The 21,259-nt window shown below is 41.8% G+C and overlaps 1 protein-coding gene across 1 annotated transcript in view; it reads left to right on the top strand.

Annotated features, from left to right (window-relative positions):
- The window catches only part of BCAS4 (breast carcinoma amplified sequence 4), a 366,480-nt gene that overhangs the window by 224,518 nt on the left and 120,703 nt on the right, over positions 1-21,259 (top strand). The window contains exon 4 of the mRNA XM_086932459.1: positions 3,031-3,165. Within this exon, the coding sequence (XP_086788585.1) occupies positions 3,031-3,165 (135 nt within the window). The remainder of the gene's footprint in view (positions 1-3,030; positions 3,166-21,259) is intronic.

Raw genomic sequence — 21,259 nt, 5'->3', positions numbered from 1 at the left:
AAACACAAAAAAAATATAAAACAACAAAAAGAAGAAAAAAAAGTTCTTTTTAGAACTACCTCCAATTTCTAAATAAAGGCTTCTTTTTTTTATAAACTGTCATCTTTTTCCCTCATTTTACGCTCCCCGGTGCGCTACCTGGTGCGCGTACCGGGCGCTTCCCCCGCGCAAAACGAAAAAAAAAAATATTTTAAATGCCCCGCGGGGCCCTTTTATAGCCCCCACATCAAACCTAGGGGGTCAAGGGGGGGTCTACCCTGCCCCCTTATGGTCATTTCCCTCTTTGTTTTGCCCACCTCTCGTGTCTCGATCCTACCGAGACACAAGATGGCGGCCGCTCCAGACTGTTTCGAATGTTTACAGACACCCGAGAGCCAATCAGCTTTCCGTGCGCACCTCGCGTGGCGTGCCCGGTGCGCGTACCGGTGCACGTACCAGTGCGCGGCTATAGATATATATATTTTTTTGAACCTTAATTACTCAAAATCGACTGGAGCACATATTTTGAGACATAGCAAAGGCACATCGGGCTACCAGTCCCTACAATTTTGCCAAGTTTGGTGGAAATCCATTCAGCCGTTCGGGCTAAAAGTGAAATCGACCGCCCTATGGAAATTAACATGGGGAAAACGGGTTTTGGGACCCCCCTTTTATCTCGGCCCCCGCTTGACGAATCCCCCCCAAACTTTCAGGGAAGGACCGGAACGCCGCGAGGCTATTTTGAGGAAATTTGGAGGCAGATTCGTCAACCGGCGCCAAAGTTATTCCAAATAGAATTTTGAGATTTAACATTGAAAAAAATCCTAACTATAACTACCTACTGGCGATCGCCAGTAGGTAATATATATATATATATATATATATATATATATATATATATATATATATATATATATATATATATATATATATATATGTGTATAGGATGATGTAATTATATAATTGATCATATGATTGTGATTACTCCATTTTTAACATTGTTTTATTGATATTGTGCGTATATTTTTATCTATTGTGCGTTTTTTATGTGACATTGACAAAATTGTGTTTTTAATGAATAATGGGAATCATGAATATATTTTTTTGACCAAACCTAACAAATCAAAAACAACTTTTAGTATTTACTTCATATCTGACTTTTTGGCAACTGTAGAACTGACCCTGTGTGACTGAGTTGAGTAGTTTGATGGGTGTATTTGATTTGAATGCTACAAGAATACCCCAAAGGGAGCTTATTCTAGACTAGCCTCTTTTTGGTGTCCTGTCCCTTTGATGTTGGCGGGCCCCTCTCTCTTTTTTAGAGACCCTTGCAAGGGTTCCTGCATTGTTGGCAGGATAGTTTTTGAGTAGGAAAGAACACCATCCTGAACAAAAAAATTCTAAAGGTGCATTCCACTTTGTATGTGTGCTGCACACTGCCCATTGCAAAGAAATGCAAGGCAGCACTATGCGCTGCCCTTCATTACTTTTTCTTTTTCAGTAAATGAAGCAAAGCCACACAAATCAGGCTTTGCGTGGCTTACTAAATCCCGAAATACATTTTATGTCGGGCTGCATCAAAAAAGTGATGCAACCCTAACTCGAAATGTTACTAAATCTGGGTCCGAATTTCAGTGGAAATTATTTGCATGTTTATTCCTTATTTTGAAATCCCTTTTGATTTTACTGTTTGGTAGCTTAACAAGTGTGGCCTTTATTTCTATTTAAAAGTTTTATTCCATTTTCTTGGGTTTAATAAATTATATCTAAACACTCCTAGTTTCAAACCTTTTGTATCATTGCGTCAATCTTACTTGAACCGCAACCAAACTTTGGAACACTATTTCCCCTCCATTGCAGCATCTGTGATAACATCACCCCACCCCCACCTTTTTATAAATCTACTCCTACCTAATATTTAAATAGGTAAGCCTTATTCTTAACCTAGTATAAATAATTTAAGTTGGGTGATGTAATGGCAGATGATGTAGCGATAGGTCAGTGAAGTGGAGGTGAGGATGTTTGCACACACCTGGAACTTCCCATCTCCTCACCTTACAACCCAAACAACTCTCTTTTCTGTAAAAGACCTTGACCCTACTACCTACATCATTTTGTAAAATAGTGCACTTTGAAGTTGAAGTTGAAGTTGAAATGCACTTGCCTACAAAATGTTGTGAGCACTTTTTTTCTTTCACTTACCAATTCAAGCAGGATTGGTAACTAAAATGAAAATAAAATGCACAAGAGTTTAATATATATATATTTTCTTTTAAGTGATCTTATTGGAATTGAAGCAACAAGGAGTGAAAGCAAAATGGAAAGTATAAGGGAACGCGGAAGCAACACAGGGAGAGTGGACCGGGGTGCAGTAAACAACACAGGGGAGTGAAGGGGAGAGGAAAAAGCAACACAGGGAGGGCAATAGGGATGAAGAAGCAACATGGCGGTTGAGGGACAGTAACACGGAATGCGCTGATAGAAGGAAGGAACAACGGGGAGAGAGAAGAAGGGATGGGGTTAAATCCAGACTGAGCAGCCATGGTATTTGGCAACCCTGGCATTCAGCAGCAGGATCCTAAAAAAAATGGGCCCCTGCCCTTATGAAAACAAAACGAAATATTTAATTTGTAAAAGCATATCTGGCTATGTTTAAAAAGAAAGCTCTGGGCGAACAATTTCCGCCTTCGTGCCTCTCTGGTGCTTTAGATACAGACGTGCCTGCCCTCTCGTCAAATGTAAGCTTGAAAGTATGAGGACATGTACATTGGAAACATTTGGACACAGAGGACCTTATGTTTTCATTAAGTAATTATAAGAGCTATTAAATGTGAATGAGGCTGTGAGGAATTGTGAGCAGAACATAAAAACAAAGTAAAATAACACTATAGTTTGTTTGCGGTAGTTCTTACAATTGATTTATTTTTTTTCAACATGTATTTTGGCAAAAACCTCTAGTTTATCACCAAATTTCCTTTGTAATTCACACTTGGCATTGAATGATTGCTAATGCGACCATTTGTTCATATTTACTCCATTTGTTTTTTGTAGGCGTTCGTCAAAATGGTGGGCCACCACGTCACATGCATGGAAGAACAGCTAGTTCAAGCCGAGCGAGACCACCAGCCCTTTCCAAACATAGTCCACAAGATACTCCAGTCTGCCAACATTCCCTCTTTTTTATATGTAAGTTTATGACACAAAACTTGGTCAATTATTTTTTTGATTACATAATACAGTTTTACTCAAACTACCATTTCTAACTACTACTTCTACTACTACAAATATTAATAATACTGAGAAGAAGAAAGAGAAGAAGAAGAATTTATGTAATCCACACTAATAAATGTGTGTCTTAATAATAGGTGTTAATATTTCACCAACTTACTGGGACTATCTGTATTAATCTCCTCACCATTACAGTTACATATCTCTAAGGTCCATTGCATCCAAGTGCCGTAGTAAACTGACTGATGATAAAATCACTTAATCTGTGTCCGTCTGTAACGCAATTGGTGCTCATGTAAAGTGCTCTGATACCTTCGGGTCGAGTTTGCGCTATGTCAACCCCCCAAAAAAGGGCTACAGGCGTATGCGTAATGCAGTGCCTAATACATTCTTGTGGGCCTTTGTATTTAAAATCTATATTTTGGATGTTTTTATGCCTGTCACATAGCCTATTGAAATCACTTGTTGGACTGCCAAAACTTGGAGCATTTGCAGTTTCTGTAACTGTACGTTATCTGCGGATAGCGGGCTGTACCCCAATTCAGTGTATGCGGAAAAGCCCACGTCAGCTGAAATGTAATTTTGGATTTATTTAGTTTTTGTCAGTTGTAGGTCATCCAGAATCAGGGGGAAAGCAGAAAGAGTGAGTGTGAGGTCTGTTTTGAATGAGGATAACGATTTGGAAATAACCTTTGTGTCACCTCCTTAGTTGAGGAATGGTATCTCACATTCAGCAGCAAGTTAAGTAAGAATGGAATATAGAAATGAAGGGGTGCTCTGAACAAGCAGGGGCTGTCAAAACAGCACAAGTTACTTGGATTAAGTCAGACACTTAGTTTCCCAAGCAGACACTGGATGTCCACTTGGCCTGAGAGGGTACAATATAGTCTTGTTTATATGAAAAAATATCAGCAACAAAAATAATCTGATAGGCAAATATCCTGAAAAAAAATAACAGGAACCAAAAAATACATTTTACAAGCTTTGGGCCTGATCAGAAGACCGGCCGACAAGCATGCGGTGGTCTGACTGCCCTATTTCAATGCGAACGCTGGTCTGGCGGTCGCAAAGTTGTCAGAAGCGCGACTGTGGCAGGGTGGCTGCTGTGCAGCACTTCCAGCAGTTACATCACTGTGTGCCATGTACCATTTATTGCTTGGCACATGGTGCAAGGAGGTTAGTGGGTGCATTACATGTGCCCCCAGAGCTACTTCTCACTGGCCTACGATGGAAGGGGGCTCTGTTTGGGGCCCCCAGTATCCCTTTCTGACAACCTCTTATTGGCTGTGTTCCTGCCATGAAAAGTCTGTCAGAAAGGGATATACAAATCCCGGTGGCGTTGCCTGACTCGGCACTGCCACCATTATTGGATGCTGCTCCGACTGCCACCCCACGGGGATCTCTAATCCTGGCAGTGGAGGCAGTCTGTCATCTGACATACGAGAGTCTGATTGCCAGCCTTGTAAAGTGGCAGTCAGACCAAAGGGCTGTCGGCGGTCGGACTGCCACCAACAGCCAGTCAGTGGCGTTCCGACCGCTATCATAATCAGGCCCTTTGTATGTAACCTACAAAATTAGCACACACAAAAACTGCTCAAGAATACCATCAAGCATAGGTAAGTATATGGAAATATCTCTAAATATAGCATTATATGTTAATTATTTTAAACATTAAAGATTAAAATAATAATATAATTAAAATTAAGTATAAAATATTCACATTCATTATGGTAAAATAGATATGTATTATGAATGTAAGCAATATGTAAAGAATTTCAAATATTTTGCTTTAAAATTATTAATTATAAAAAACGAACATACATATATCAAAAAAGTATTTCAAATTATATTGAAACAATTGAATTAATACAAAACCAACATAAAAATATCAATAAAAAAATACGAATTATTTAATGTTATAAATAATTTGAAAACATTAACGAATAAATATTAACAATCCTAACTAAACAATAGTTAGGAAAGTGTTGGTCATTGAAGGCGTCAAATTAAATATTCTCAATCCTACAAAAGTAACAGTAGGGAAAGTGCTGGACTTTGGAGGGGTCAATTTGACTAACCCCCTTGCAAGATAAGCAAAAGCAGGGAACGTGTTGACCTTTGTAGGGGTTAGATTTACTATTCACACTCCAATCTGAGAAATACTAGGGAGTGTTGTACTTTGAATTGTACAAATTAACTTTTCTAACTCCAATTTACTATTCCTTTTCCAATCTGAGCAGCAGTGTAGAAATCATTGGTCTTTGCAGGGGTCAAATTTACTACCCCCATTGCAGTGTAAGCAAAAGCAGGGAAAGTGTTGGACTTTGGAGAGGTTACATTTACTATTCCCACTCCAACGTAAAACAACAGTAGGGAAAGTGTTGGACTTAAGAGAGTTTACATTTACTATACCTACGACAAATCGGAGCAACAGTATGGAAAGTGTTGGACTCCGAAGGGGTCAAAATTAGTGTTCGCACTCCAGTGTAAGTAAAATCTGGGAAAATTTGAACTTTGAAGAGGGCAGATTTACTATTCTCTCTTACATCTGAGCAACAGTAGGGAAAGTGTTGGTCTTTGGAGGGGTGATATTCACTACTCTCACTCCTACCTGAGCAATGGCAGGGAACATTTTGGACATTGCAGGGGTCAAATTTACTACCCCCCCTCCAACATAATCAAAAGCAGAGAGAACATGTTGGGCTTGGAGAGGTTACATACTATTGCAACTCCAATCAAAGCAAAAGTAGGGACATTTTTGGCATTTGGATTGGCTAGATTTATTATTCTAACTCCAATCTGAGCAACAGTATGGAGAGTGTTTGACTATGTAGGGGACAAATTCCCTATCCTAACTCAAACGTAAGCGAAAGTAGGAAAAGTGTTAGATTTTGAAGAGGTTAGGTTTAGTATTACCACTAGAACATAAGCAAAATGGGTGGACTATAAAGGAATCAAATTTGTTATCCCAACCCCATTTAAAAAATATATATATTGAAATATAGAACAAAACAAAATATTAAAGCATATTTAAAATAAAGACTATGGGCCATATGTAGGTAATTGCAAAATACCGAATTCTTAATACCGAATTTTACCGATTCGGTATTAAGAATTCGGTATATGTGATGAGGGTAACTTTTCGGTAATAAATACCGAATCGGTAATATTCCTTATTACCGAATCGGTAATACAGATTCGGTAATAAGGAATACCTACCCATTAATTTCTATGGGCTTGGAGGCCCTTAGGAAAGAATGTGAAGGCATTCGGTATTACTGAATCGGTATTACCGATTCGGTAATACCGGGAGGTATTTCAAGGGTGCCAGGGTGTCCAAAGGACATCCTGTTGCACCCCTGAAAGTGCATGTGTGCACATGTGGCGCACATACATGCCATAAGGGTATGGATGTGTGCCACATGGCACTTTAAAAAAAGCAAAAATTTGCTTTTTTAAAGGAATTCGTTAATTACCACCAACTTGTAGTTGGTGGTAATTAACGAAGTCCTAAGGCCCAAAAGCTCTCTTAAAAGTGCTTCCTACATTGCATTTAAGGAATCGGTATTACCGATTCCTTAAATACAAGGCCAATTAGGAATCGGTATTAAGGAATCAGTATTTACCGATTCCTTAATTCCGAATCCTTCCCTACATCCCACATGGCTAAATACCGGTCGGTAATGGTGAAATTTAATGAATTTCACCGTTACCAACCGGTATTTGGCCACCGACATCTAGCCCATTATTCTTTAAATATTTCAAACAAATACACTTCCCTCCTTACAACTCCAAAAACAAATGCCAACAAACAATTGAAACTATTACAAAAAACAAATTACAAAAATGTAAACATTATTATTATTATTACATTTATTATTAAATAAAACAATAAATACATTTAAACTTAATTTAAACAATTTATGATTACATTAACTGCCCACCCAAGTAATAATTAGGTCCTAATGTCGGTCGGAGTTACCGTCGATGGACACAGTTTCAGGGAAGGAACCCCCCGACCATAGGTCGACGGTTCTGACAATCCCATTAGGATGCAACCACACATGGTGTGGTCACAAACTTCTATTTTTCAATGGGAGTTTGTGCGGATGTCAGAAAACATCCGCAGCACAAGCTCCCATTGAAAAATGGAAGTTTGTAAACATCCTTGCACCGTGTGGCAGGCACCATGAGAGTGCACGGATGCTTAGGGGGCCCCTGCCGGTTTAAAGTCAGACTCCTGTCATCCTAATGCGACGGTCGGAGTTTAAACCTACAATATCGGTCGGAAAGCCTCTGACCAGCGGTCGGGGGCTTTTCGAGCGACATTGTAATTCGGCCCTTAGTTAAAAACAACAATTTATTAAAATAACAATTAGTCAATTAAGTAATTTCAATAATTTGTATTAATTATTTCACTAAATTGCATACAAAAATTATACATTAAAAACATTATTTTATATTTTAAATAACTCCCCACACTAATCCCTACAAACCCAACACCCCACTGCTAAATAAAAAAATACCTAATTAAATATTTTTAAAAATTGCAAACCATACTACAAAATTGAATACAAACATTATTATACCAGTACATTTCATTGATATAATATCTATCATATTCATTAGAAACTATATTTAATAAATAAAGCAATATTATATACAACAATTCCTTAAACAATTATGTTCTTATCTTTTATATTCTGCCCCGCTATATTTTTGAGTAAACAACATTTTTGACACAATATTTGTGTATCACTATACTTCTTCCACGTTTTTTTGGTAATTCACAGTCTCAATACTTTCTCAACATCACAAGCACCTCCCCAATTCAATTCTACAAGAGGGAATGGCTGAGGCTGTGGAAAGGAGCAATGAGGATGAAAAGCATCAACAAACCGCCATCCACAGAACCTAGAATTGTAAGATAAATATCGAAAAACATTGTTGGCGGTGCCACTATGAAACCTAAAGCCTGGCTGCTTGGCTCCAGAATACTCTGTGCCTCACATATTTTTGCCGGTGAGCCACCAGCAGTGTTTCAGAAGTAAACGGAATAACTGGATATATGAAACCAAGTGACAATTGCTGCACTGTTGATGATCTGGGGAGGGTTTTTCTGAAAGGATGTGTACCAGGCATATATTATAGATTCTGGGATACAAGAACAACTTATTAAGCGTTTCGTAAAAGTAAGCAGTTCTCCCATTCTTTATAAGAATGGGAGGATAAGTTCTCCGGCAAAGAACATTCGTTAATTTGTTGAATTGTAGACTGGCTTCTTTTATTAAAATCCCAGAGAAAATGAACCAGGGGCGGCTCTAGGCTCATGGTGGCCCTGGGCAGGGAGCATAGGTAGGGGGCCCCGGAAGAGGGGGTCCGGGCGGGGCGGAGCCCAGAAGCCAGTGAAGAGGGGGGGGGTCAGGGTGTTTAGAAGGGTAACAGAGCCGGAGGCCGCAAAATCCCTGCCAGGGGCCGCCACGCAAATATGTATCCATCCTCAGAGGGTTATTATATTAAGGATATATATTGGCGTGGTGGCCCCTGGGATTTGGTGGCCCTGTGCAGGTGCACAGCTTGCACATGCCTAAGGCCGCCCCTGAATGAACCGCTTCCATCTGCATGAAGCTTCACTTATAGATGTAGCTTAGATTTCGGATCTTTACCGAGGGCTGCTCCTAACACAAGTGTTAATGTTCTTCACTACTGCCATCTTTTTTTTACCAATAAGAGGGTCTTTTATTTTTTTTTAAATCTGGTGACGCAGGTCATCGGGCATTTCTGAATAAGGATTTTCCCAAAACTTTCAGAACCATAAAGTCTTTTTTAGCTTGGATGTGATGGTTGTGGCTTCCCATTCCTGCTTTATTCTTTTTCAATCGGTTTAACATTAGAAGGATTTTTTAAACAACCTTGTTTGCATTATCTGGTACTAATTCTTAGATATTATATGATCAGGGTATATTATTAATTAGGAGTTTTACTGTTGCAGCTTTTACCTACTTTTAGTGGTTTGGCCTGATCTATAATGTTTGTCTGGCGTTTTATTGGTCTACAATAATATTGCGATAATTTTGAGAAGGCAAATTGGCCATATCATATAGATGGGCTATATGATATACATTCGCTGTTCTAATAGTGGATCCATCGCTTAAGTACTGGTGGTTTTGACCCATTCTATCATTCACAACAGTCAAGAAAGCTGGATAGGATCATTCATTTTAGTCTAGTGAAAGTGGGGGCATCATTAAAACATTTACACACCCACCACTAAAAAATGTACGACTCAGGGCTCTCCACAATAAGTACTTAAATGATAAAACCACTCTCAACAGGTGATCAAGGCAGTCAAACAAGGAGCAGTCCTATGATGAAGCATGTCACTCTGTGTGAGCGAGAGTTTGCTCACTAAAAACAACAATAGGAATATCCAAGTTTACACATTATTGTAACCTCTCCCGTTAATCTCTGTCTCACAGGTTGTAACAGTGTGTGTAGGGTTATAGTTGTGATTACCATGTAGAATGTATGCACTGTGGTTGGGAGTGAGGAAAGCATTGCCTGGTTTAGTAGTAAGTTGACTGTGATGACTCAGTGCTCATATTTATTCTAAATTGAGCCTATTAATCTCATTGCATTTCAGTGTAACTCTACTTCAGATACATTTTGCAATTTAAAACCATTTAAATGAAAAAGACGTTTTTTGCTATATCTTACTCGAAATTGACATTTCAATGAAAACTATTTCTCTGAAGCTAGTTCATGGAACAGCAGTGTTGAATTAAGTGGAACTTCCATGCTCCTTTTGTATTGTATACATATTTACAAAATTGGTTTTAGAAATGTCTTATTACTTGAAATATAACCATGTACTTAAAACAAATTTTACCCTAAACTCTACCCTGCCACTAAGGTACAAAACTGCCCCTTAACTTTGCCAAACCCTGGGCCTTATCTACAAAAAAAGTGACTCGGCGTGGCACCGTAAGCCATTTTGCTGCAGCGCACTGAGAAACTTTCAAAACACAGGGATGCGACATATTTGCAATATCATGTTGCATCCCTATGCTTTCCCCTGCACTGGCGCACAATTGGCTGCTATGCGCCAACGTAGCCACCCTTGAACCATGGTACAAGGGTGTCTGCATTTCAGGGGAGATTGTTTTTGCGCAGGAAGGGACACCTTTCTGCACAAAAACAATCATGAGCGATTAAATTCCTCTTTCTATGTGTGCTGCCGAATGAAATTAAAACATTTTGTCCTCGTCCTCTTTGCGCCTCCCTATACCTCCCCTGGGGAGCCTCAGCATTCTGACGCATTCCCAGGTTTATGAAAGGTTGTAAAGCTGCGAATGCGGCAGAAGCCATGGGTGTTACCCACAGCAACACCCATGGCATGCCTCTTTCACGCAAAGTCCTGTGTGAAAAGGAGTCGTATGTATAAGGACACGAAAAGCCACACAGGGTGGCTTTACTTGTCCTCGTAAATATAAAGCAGCAAAATTTGCTGCCGGTGTGTCATAAAAAAGTGACGTACCAGGGACGCAAGGGGCTTGTAAAAAATCCCCTTTGTTCTTAACTTTAACCCTCATCCTTATTCCTAATCTTACCACTCTCCTAATCCTGACTGTGCACTTAAATCTAACTGATTTACAAACAACCAATGCTGTATTCAGTCTTGAGTGTAACTGTATCCCTAACCCAATACCAGACTTACACTTTTCCTAGTCACTTCTCTTGACCACGACCTCACCCTAACCTTTGCTCTGGCCTTAGATTTACTCTGGATCATACCCTTCCTTGTTTTGTGTTCCTGTCAATATGTTTTGTCGATGAAATGGTTATTCAAATAAATGTTTTCTTTGAGATGTGTCTTCCCTGAAACAAATTATGGATGAAATGACAGATACTAATTGAAACATTGGGTGACAATAGATTACATTTTAAAAGGTGAGAATTCCATTCCCCTAAAGAGAAGTGGGGATATGCTATTGATTGCCTGAAACCCAGTGGAGTAATGCAAATTGGTGGGCCCCCTGCAGAATGTGATAAGGGGGCCCAGGAATTTCTACATCTCACAGATTTTCATTGGCCTTGAGCTGCAAGGGGCCCCTGAAGAGTTTCTGCATCTCCCTCGCTGCAGTGCAGAGGCCTGTGACACGCCCCTGCTGAAATCATGATTGGCTATGAGAGCGTTGTGCTTTGTTCTACTCATCTGTTGTGACCACCTTTCCATGTGAACAGGAGTTGACATAGTTCAAACAAGCCCTAACCCAACATGCCAAGTGGTTTCTGAAGCCGAAAACCATCTGCAACACATACCTACTCTGTTGAGCTGGCAAGCTTCAATGAACAGACTGGCGAAGATGACATCAGAAGTTCCCATGGGACAGCAGCCAGGTGAGTATATGTTTGTTTAACAAGAATTTTGCCTGATGAAGCCTCACACCCATTGTCTCCTTACTATAGTCCTGGAGCATAAGTCTGCCACAGCGATATTACAGAAACTGAGCATGTCTTCTCCCAAAAATAGATTCCCCCACCCCCATAGAAAAGGACGTAGTGTAGTTCCTATATTCCCAATAGGCTCTGCGCATTGGAATAATATATCCTATAGATGCGACTTAGGACTTATGTCTACTAGGTCTCTATCGAATATATTAAACTTAATTGTGAGGTGCCAGCTAGCTCAGAGGTCACTAGAAACTTTCTGGAGTTCACAAGAAGGGATTAGTTTCTGACAATTGCATAAACATGCCAACTTTGTTTTCCCAAGAAAAAACTGATCTTCAGAGTCGTGGAAACAATAGATAGATATTTTACTCAGTCATTCGTGCATGCTTCGTTTCACCAGAGGGGCAGAGAAATAGAGAGACGGGCGTTTTCAATAAAAAGGTATTTATTGAACAGTCTTCTTTCTCATGCAGAAGAAATGAACTGCTACAATCGTAATACTGGCTGTAAAGTATAATGCGTACAATAAGAAGAGTATTATAAAATAATACTGTAAAAGCATTGTATGGTTCCTAGACCATAGATAAATACATACATAAATAAATAAAGACTAAAACGTCCTCAACTGGTGCTTCTAAAATACGCCTACCCCGATATACCTAACCTAAGTCTAGTACGAGGGAAGAAGTAAGTGTGGTGTAGCATAAGTTTAGTATTCTTTTGCCAAGAATCTATCCAAGATTTCTCTTAGGGTCTAATCAGCTCCGTACCTTGGTTTCAAATGAAGGAGGTCAGTCTCAGGACTCGATTTCCCAACAACCCTTAAGGGGAGCTTGGAAACACTGGAGCTGGATGTCTCGGCAAGAGAAAAGACAACGTCTCTTTCAGTGCGTCTGCTGGAGGGTCGGCTTCCTTCGGCACTTGCTGTAGCGAGATGCTTTGTGCAAGTAGATAGTCAAACTGCTCCAAACCACAGTGTGTTTGCTTGGGCATGTGTGGGCATATTTATACCTTGAAGGTGCCGAGTTTGACGTAAAGGTGGACATAATAACGTCATCAAAGAGTCTCAGTTCTTTGAAAACTCCATGAGTTCTTGGACAAATCAATATTCAAGCAAGGGGAAGTCCCTAACTGTTGAAGCCGAGTTTTCCAAGAAATCCTTGTGGATTTTTGGAACTAGTGGAAGTAGCCATGACGTATTTGGACTGCATGAGCTATGTCTAAATATGGTTATGATTTCTATGCCTATATAAGGACAGGGCGATTTATACCTATATATGGGCATGAATCAGGAAAATTACACTAGGGTCCTAAAATGCTATACAACAAGGATATTCCACAAAGCAATGTACAACTAGTTTTATTTAATCCTTTCCTGCGTAGCAGAACAGCCCTGAAACACTCACTCAGCAACTTCTTGAAAGCTGGCGTGCTTTCTCAGAATAAGGGACTGATTACAACTTTGGCGGTTTTGCAGTCGGCCCCGACGCCAGCGCCCCGCTTTGAGACCGGCAAAGCTCTCTGCTGCACGCCTGCCAGATTAGGAGTTTTCTCCTGGTCTGGGGGTCTTGCTGCGGCGGACCGAAGAGCTGTGCCTTTCAAAGGCTCGTATGTGAGCCTTAGAAAGGCAGCACTGTGGGATTGCCGCAGTGCGTTCCAGCAAAGCATGGACTGTGAAGTCTTTACCAGGCTGGAACTGGTGGTGCATGCATACACGGTGCACACCATGTGCCCGATCACTATTTCCTCACCACCACACTTTTCATGACGGTAGCACCGCCATGAAAACTGTGGCAGTGAGGAAACTCGTAATATGGTTTGCGGTGCTGCAGAGGCACGGCAAGCATATTGCAGGCCTCAGACCGTTGCGCAGCCGCCAGGGTTCTGGGATCCCCAGCAGTTGCAACGGTCCATTGGTGGTCCCACCGCCAAGCTCGAATCGGTCGCACCGCCAGTACCGTGGTGCCCTCACCGCCACTGCAACTATGGCGGTCCACAGGACTGCTGTAGTTGTAATTAGCACTCAAATCATGTACATTATTTACTTTGTGACTCCATAAAATACAACTGAATGGCATCAGCATTTTATGGAAACTTGGAAAGGATGTCAGGGTAGGTGTTCACTGGCACATGCTTGTATCACAGAGCACGATAGCAAGATTTACAGAGTTGTCTTTCATATTGGGCCGGTAATCCTGCTTTGGATGTAAATACATCTTGCCTGATATTACAGCTCTGACCCAGTGGTGACGCTACATACATTTTGCTGGAGAGATCATGGTGAAATGTTTGCAGGTACAAACTTTAATATTCAGAGTTTTACACCTCGGGATGGTGAAATCATTCTGTATTACTGACTTATCCTTTACTTCAACCTACAGGACTCCTAATGGATTCAATAGTACCACACCTGGCACAAACCAAATTTAGCGGAATTGATAATTCTCTGGGTGGTATTAACTCGTCATTTTACTGGTGCACTTAGAATATCCCCTGTAGTCTTTAATATTGATGTTCAAACTGTTTTAAAGCACTCAGAGGGTTTGGAATAAAGGGAACTGAGGCACGGGGCATTAAGTGATTTGCCGAGATCACACAGTAGGTCAAATGGGGAAGCTGGGATTACAGCTCAGGTCTCCTGTTTCTACAATTGCCAGACCACACCTTTTCCACGTGCACGTTGGTGATAGGCCCGATCCTCTGTTTATCATGTACAACATCAAATTATGCCCTGCATGCCAATATGACCACTCGTCTCATGCGACACTTTTGTCAAACACCACCATGCAACTCAGTGGTCTGTTGGATGCTCGTTTAGTAAACAGTTCTATGTTACTATGCATGTTAATTTTCACTCTGTACCTTCTATTCTTAGCTCATGGGAAGCCTTGGCTCACCATTCTATGGAAAACCTTGCTTGGTGCTCCAGATGTTTTTATGTGTTATGACACAGAAATTTGTCTTCTAGGAGATCATTTTGTCGTCTGGCAACTGCAACATGAGGTGTACACTCTGTGTGTGTGGGGGGGGGGGGGGGGGCAACAGACTGCTGGAGTATGTTTCAAAAAAACAGCAGGGACCTTTTAAGAGTCCCAGGACAGGCTTGACCAATTAGCAGAAGGCAAAGATATATAATTGGGGCTTGACTGTCATGGCAAGTCATGGTTGCCATCCTTCTCTTGATTGGGTGGCTCAGCACTCTTGTTTCCTGAAGTGCTGCTAGCTCAGATTTCAAAGGTCAGAGTTGTTTGGGGGGACTATAGTGTGACAGCGGAATACATAGTCATTAAAAGTGTAATTTGATTTGTTTTATATCTGCTTGCTTATAATAAGATACAGTGCCTCACTCCAAATCTGGTAAAATGTTTAAGAACTAAAGAGAGGATTCTGTTGCAGTAGTGAAGAGCCTGGACAAATAATACCAAATAGAAAACTTCACTCTTATACACACCACTCAGACCACCATACGGATTAGGCATACACACAATTACACAATAAAAGAACTAAAAAAATGTCTCGCTAAACAGACAGCCTCAATCGCCAAAAACGCATACATCCCTAGACCGCCGACATATGCGCAATCAAAATGCTGTTCCGCCACTACTATACGACTCCTAGATAATCGAAACCAAAACTGCTTGCATTTCCAGAATACTGCTCATATACTAGGGTGACCAGGCGTCCCCGTTTTGCCAGGACAATCCCCGTTTTTAACCAGCTGTCCCAGCAAATTTCAAGAAATTTAGCTCATGTCCCGGTTTTTGAAGAGGGTCGACTGAAAACGGTGGGAGGTGTTTTTTATGTTTTACAAAGCAGGGAAAGTTAGCAATTGTTTCAAGAAAGCAATTTAATTAATAGGCAAGATACTGGGTTTAAAAAATACATGTTATATATGTTCTTACTGCCTGTTCTGTAATTCTGTGCTGAGGAGTGCTCTCATCGCTAGAAGTAAAATGGTAGTCCTTCTTCTATTTTTGTGAAATGTCCCTGTTTTTGGCTTTAAAATTCTGGTCACCCTATCATATACCCACACTGTTCCGATATAACCGGTCGTAAAACTTCTTTCTGCCACATCGATTAGAAGCACAATTCAGTAACATTCATACATTATTTCCCCCTTCAGTGCCACAGAAACCATACAGGGCAACGCCTCAGATGTCATTGTCTCATTTCTCAGTCTTGCATTAACCAAAAACTCATACATGCCATGCTACTCAGAGGTACATTGTCCAGAAATCATACATTGTTTCACATAAATGAATGGTTCATACACTTTCAAACTCGCTGAAATAAAAGGATGCACTTCATTTCCAGAAGACCTAAAATCCCATTAAGGCTCCTTCAAGGGCCCACCCTTCCAACACACAATTGGATTGAACCACACGTATTTAGTAGCAGCTGCTACCGGCCAGGGATGGTGGGGTGAGGGGGAGGAGGGAATAGTTTTAAAAACATCACTTTTTTGCCGCCCAGCCACCGCTTCTTCTTTCTCCGTCCTCCTCTCGGCTGGAAGCACACAGCCTACCAGAATCTCCTGACCAATCACAACACTGCCTTAGCAGTGTTGTGATTGGTCTGAGCGCTGTGGTTCCACACTCAGGCAGGGGCTGGCAGGCTGTGCATGTTCTCCATGCAACAGACCCACAATTGATGGACGGAATGCAGAACAAATTAAAACTTTCACCCCAGTCAAGAGATCTGGGTTAAATCAATATTTCATTTGCTCACCATCCTACCCCAGTTTAGACCTGGCCATATGCACATCAGTATTGACCCTGTGCCTCATGGGAACAGTCCAGCCCGAACTGTCAAGCCAGGTCCTCCATGGACCGGAAACAAGCATCCTATGACCGGTTTCGGGGTTTCACCCCTCATCAGCCACAGTAGCTTGAATCCAGTGGCACAGTGATCATGGGACTCACGTCTGGGCACGCCCGGCGCACTTCGGGCGAGGAAGCAAAAGACACACAATTGATGGACGGAATGTAGAACAAATCAAAACATTCACCCCCAGTCAAGAGATCTGGGTTAAATCCATACTTCTTTTGCTCACCATGCCACCCCAGTTTAGACCTGGCCATATGCAAATCAGTATTGACCCTGTGCCTCATGGGAACAGTCCAGTTGGAACTGCCAAGCTAGGTCCTCCCTGGACCAAAAACAAGCATCCTAGGACCGGTTTCGTGGTTTCACCCCACAGCAGCCAAAATCGATAGATTTAGGCCCAGATCTCTGTACTGGGGTGAATGTATGACATTGTTCTGCATTCTGCATCAATTGTTGTTTTTGCATTTGTCACCTGAGTGAGACGGATAAGCCCAGACGTGCATCCTGTGCTCTCCATGCCACTGGAGTCCAGCTATCCTGGCTGATGAGGGGTGAAACCCCGAAACTGGTCAAAGGATGCTTGTTTCCAGTCCATGGGGGACCTGGCCTGGCAGTTCGGGCTGGACTGTTCCCATTGGGCACAGGGTCAAGACTGATTTGCATATGGCTGGGTTCAAACTGGAATGGCATGGTGAGCAAAAAAAAGATGGATTTAGGCCCAGATCTCTGTACTGGGGTGAATGTATGACATTGTTCTCCATTCTGTCCATCAATTGTAGTTTTTGCATTGTTCACCATGCAGGCTGTAATACGGCCTGCATGTAGAAAATGCAAAAAGTGCATGACACTGTGGTCAGCCTGAGACAGCTGGGCAAAACATTATGCGCACTTTAGGTGCTGCCACCACTCCTCCCCCTGGGATGCGGGGAGCCCAGCCCTGCCCTCCTGCCTTCAGCTGCACGTTGAATACAAAGAACAAAATGATAATAATAACGAACGTTATTAGCATTTTATTTTCTTTAATCAGCTTGCAGCTGAAGCAGTGGAGCTACGCTCCTCTGCCTTAGCAGAGGAGCCACCACCGAATGTCACATCACTATCAACACACTCCAGTACACATTTCACACTATTGCACAAAGTCCAAAAACTTGTGAATAGTCAACCACATTGGCAACGACAAGCCATGAAACACACTCACACGGCTGGCAACACAACACACACATTTGTAGATAAAGCTTCTGCTTTTTAGGTCTCGCTGAACCTATGTGTAAGCATTGTTCGGCGAGATTATAGTAAAGCTTCCGAAAAGTCTCCCCAAACTGCGGATTCGGTACAGTTCATGTGAGCCAGGCGCGTGCACATCACACATTCCTGTCTGTCATTTGGGAGCCTGTGCGCCTCGGCATCAGACTTCAAAGGAATCCGCTCCCCGCCCCCGAATCAGACTTCAAAGGAATGCGTGCCCCCGCCAAAGCAATGCCGAGAGCTTGTTAACCTAATTCCCACACGCCCCCATCCTCTTGTCTTACACTAACGCTTATAACTCTCGGCATAGATCACTACCAGTTCACTGTTCGACTTGCCCTGTTTGATCAAAAACATAGCAGCACCTACACAGATTTTTCATTAGACACCGTGATTCACTGTCTTTCACCCACAATGTTTTTTAACCTAAGGGACCACTCAGCTTTGTAAATCTGCCACGGTAGTTCGTGCATGATTCGTGCACTTTCTGTCTCACCTCTGCGAAAGTCTTTTGAAGCCATACCACTGCCCGCAACAGAATCGTGGCGCTCACAACTATGTTCTCCTCCATACATGTGGAGTGGTGTGGCTCACTGGTTCGAGCCGGCAGACCCAGAAGCAGAGGTCGGCCTAGGACCAGGGTTCGATTCCCGACGTGGCAGGGTCTTGGGCCATGGTCAGCGGACTCGATAATTCTCGCCTAGGTGCCTACTCCAACCATGGGTCCCACTCAGCAACTCTGGGCAATAGCTTGCTTAATCTCTACTAACGGCCCCATCAGCGCCGGGGATGCTTGTCTTCACCTTGGAGATACCCAGGAAGGACCATCCCACAGGGAAAGCCAGGATGGGTTCCCCAGCGGTATACAGCGCCGGGACGCCCCTTTGCTGGGGCAGCTGTGCGCTTTACAAGTATACGACATTTGACATGTTTCAACTGCTAAACCAGTATCGCCTTTCTTTCCCTCTCCCACTTCGATGCCCACCCTACACGGCACTCTGGATCCCACATCGCGGATAACTACAAATTGTAAATATATCGCTGCCCTCGTTCTAATTTTGTTCATCATACTACATGTGTCTTTTCTTGACATGGTTTTTTCTGCAATTTTAATAATTTTTGGCACCAACATATTGATTTGATTCCATGTACACCACTGTTGCTTGTCATAACTGCTGTATCTTGCCTCCCCCTTCTCTTTCCTCATGTCCGTGCCCAATCTTTATATCGTGCCTCTTCCGCCCCATGCACATGGTGCATTTCTTGATCCAAACATGATTCAAACGACTTATGTCGCACTCCTAAATATTTTTGGCGACCTATCGCAACACAATCTCGGGGACCTCCTTTTAACATTTTCCAAATGCAACATATGAATGTATGATCCTGACGCATTGCTAATTGTGTTTTCCGTCATGATTTTTGCTGTTGATTCGTAACCTCTTTCTGATGTTTTTGTCTTTTTTTGTAACTTTATATCTTGGCACCTAACATATTGCATTGACTCCATGCAAACGATTGTTGAATGATGAATGTCTTTACTGCCTCATACTGCCATGCCCTTTCTCTCCTTATGTTCCCGCCTGCTTCATTTATTGCGCCTCTTCCACCCTATTCGCTGCCTCACACTCACTACGCAGTCACACACTGCTGTGTGTCACACTGTCCTATCACACAGACACTGCGGTGTTACACACAAACTGCACTGTGAGACACATACTGCCCTACCTCACACACACACTGCGCTGTTACAAACTGCACTGTGAGACACGCACTGCACTGCCTGATACACACAATGTGCTGCATCACACACACTGCCCTGCCTCACACACACACACTGCGCTGCCTCACACACACTACACTGCCTCACACACACACTGCGCTGCCTCACAAACACACTACGCTGCTTCACACACACACTACGCTGCTTCACACACACACTGCACTGCCTCACACACACTGCGCTGCCTCACACACACACTGCGCTGCCTCACACACTCACTGCACTGTCTCACACACACACTGCGCTGCCTCATACACACACTGCGCTGTCTCACACAGACAATGCGCTGCCTCATACACACACTGCACTGCCTCACACACACACTGCGCTGCCTCACACACACTGCGCTGTCACACACACACTGCGCTGTCACACACACACTGCGCTGTCACACACACACAGCAATGTCTCACACAGCAATGTCTCACACAACGCAGACACACACTGAGGTATACATACATATATATATATATGTATATATATATATACACATCTGGATAACAATATAAATTCAAATATAAATGCATGCATACATATATGCATACATATGTATCTTATGTACATAACGGTTTGAAAACACATAATAACACTCAGTGCCATACAATTACACGCCTCATACTTACACTCTACTCAATGCAACATAAATACACTACATATAATCACACACACTTCCACATAATTATATGCTACATAATTACAGTGATCTCATGCAACATGCACTCCAAATACCACTCAGTACCACATAATTACGTACCACATATTTACTATACTGAATGCAACATACACTCCACTTAATGCAACATACTGATATAATACATAATTACACTGCCTCAATCCAACATACACTACACATAATACCACTCAGTGCCACATAATTACACACCTCATGTTTACACACAGCTCAATGCAACAAAAATACACTCCACATCATACCACACAGTGCCACATAAATATATGCTACATCATACCACTGCACTCAATGCGCCATGCACACCAAATAACTCAGTGCCACATAATTACACGTCACATAATTATATACTACTAAATACAACACACACTCCACACAATACCACTCAGTGCAACATATTTATATGCTACATAATTACACTGCACTTAATGCAACATACACGCCGAATAATACCACTCAATGCCACATAATTACACTCTACTGAATACAACACACACTCAACACAATACCACTCAGTGCCACATAATTATATGCTACATAATTACACTTCAATCAATGCAACATAAATGCACTCCACATATTAACAGTCAGTGCCACATAATTACATACCACATATTTACACTCTACTCAATAAAACTGAAATACACCCCTAATACCACCCAGTGCCACACACTTACAAGCCACATTATTACACTCTACTCAATACAACATAAATACTATCACAATAATTCCACTCTGTACCACAACATTACACTCCACATATTTACACTTTACTCAATGCAACATACATGAACTCAAGATAAAGCCACTCTGTACCAATTAATTACACATCACAGATTTACTGTACTCTAAAAAACATACATACACTCCACATACCTGTCACATTTGCAAAAGTTTACATTGTTGGCATTATAAATGCCTATGCTATTAATTTATATATTTTCTAAAACAACACATGCATTTTAAAAAATCAATTCACAATTCCAATAGCTCACACTTTCCTAATGCGAGACCTATTGCATTGCACATGCTTGTTCTCTAGGTCTGTACTGTTG

This window comes from Lissotriton vulgaris, chromosome 7 (assembly GCF_964263255.1).
Source record: "Lissotriton vulgaris chromosome 7, aLisVul1.2, whole genome shotgun sequence".
Lineage (NCBI taxonomy): Eukaryota > Metazoa > Chordata > Amphibia > Caudata > Salamandridae > Lissotriton > Lissotriton vulgaris.
Note: the sequence above shows the minus strand (reverse complement) of the source record. Positions and strands in the feature narration are given on the sequence as shown.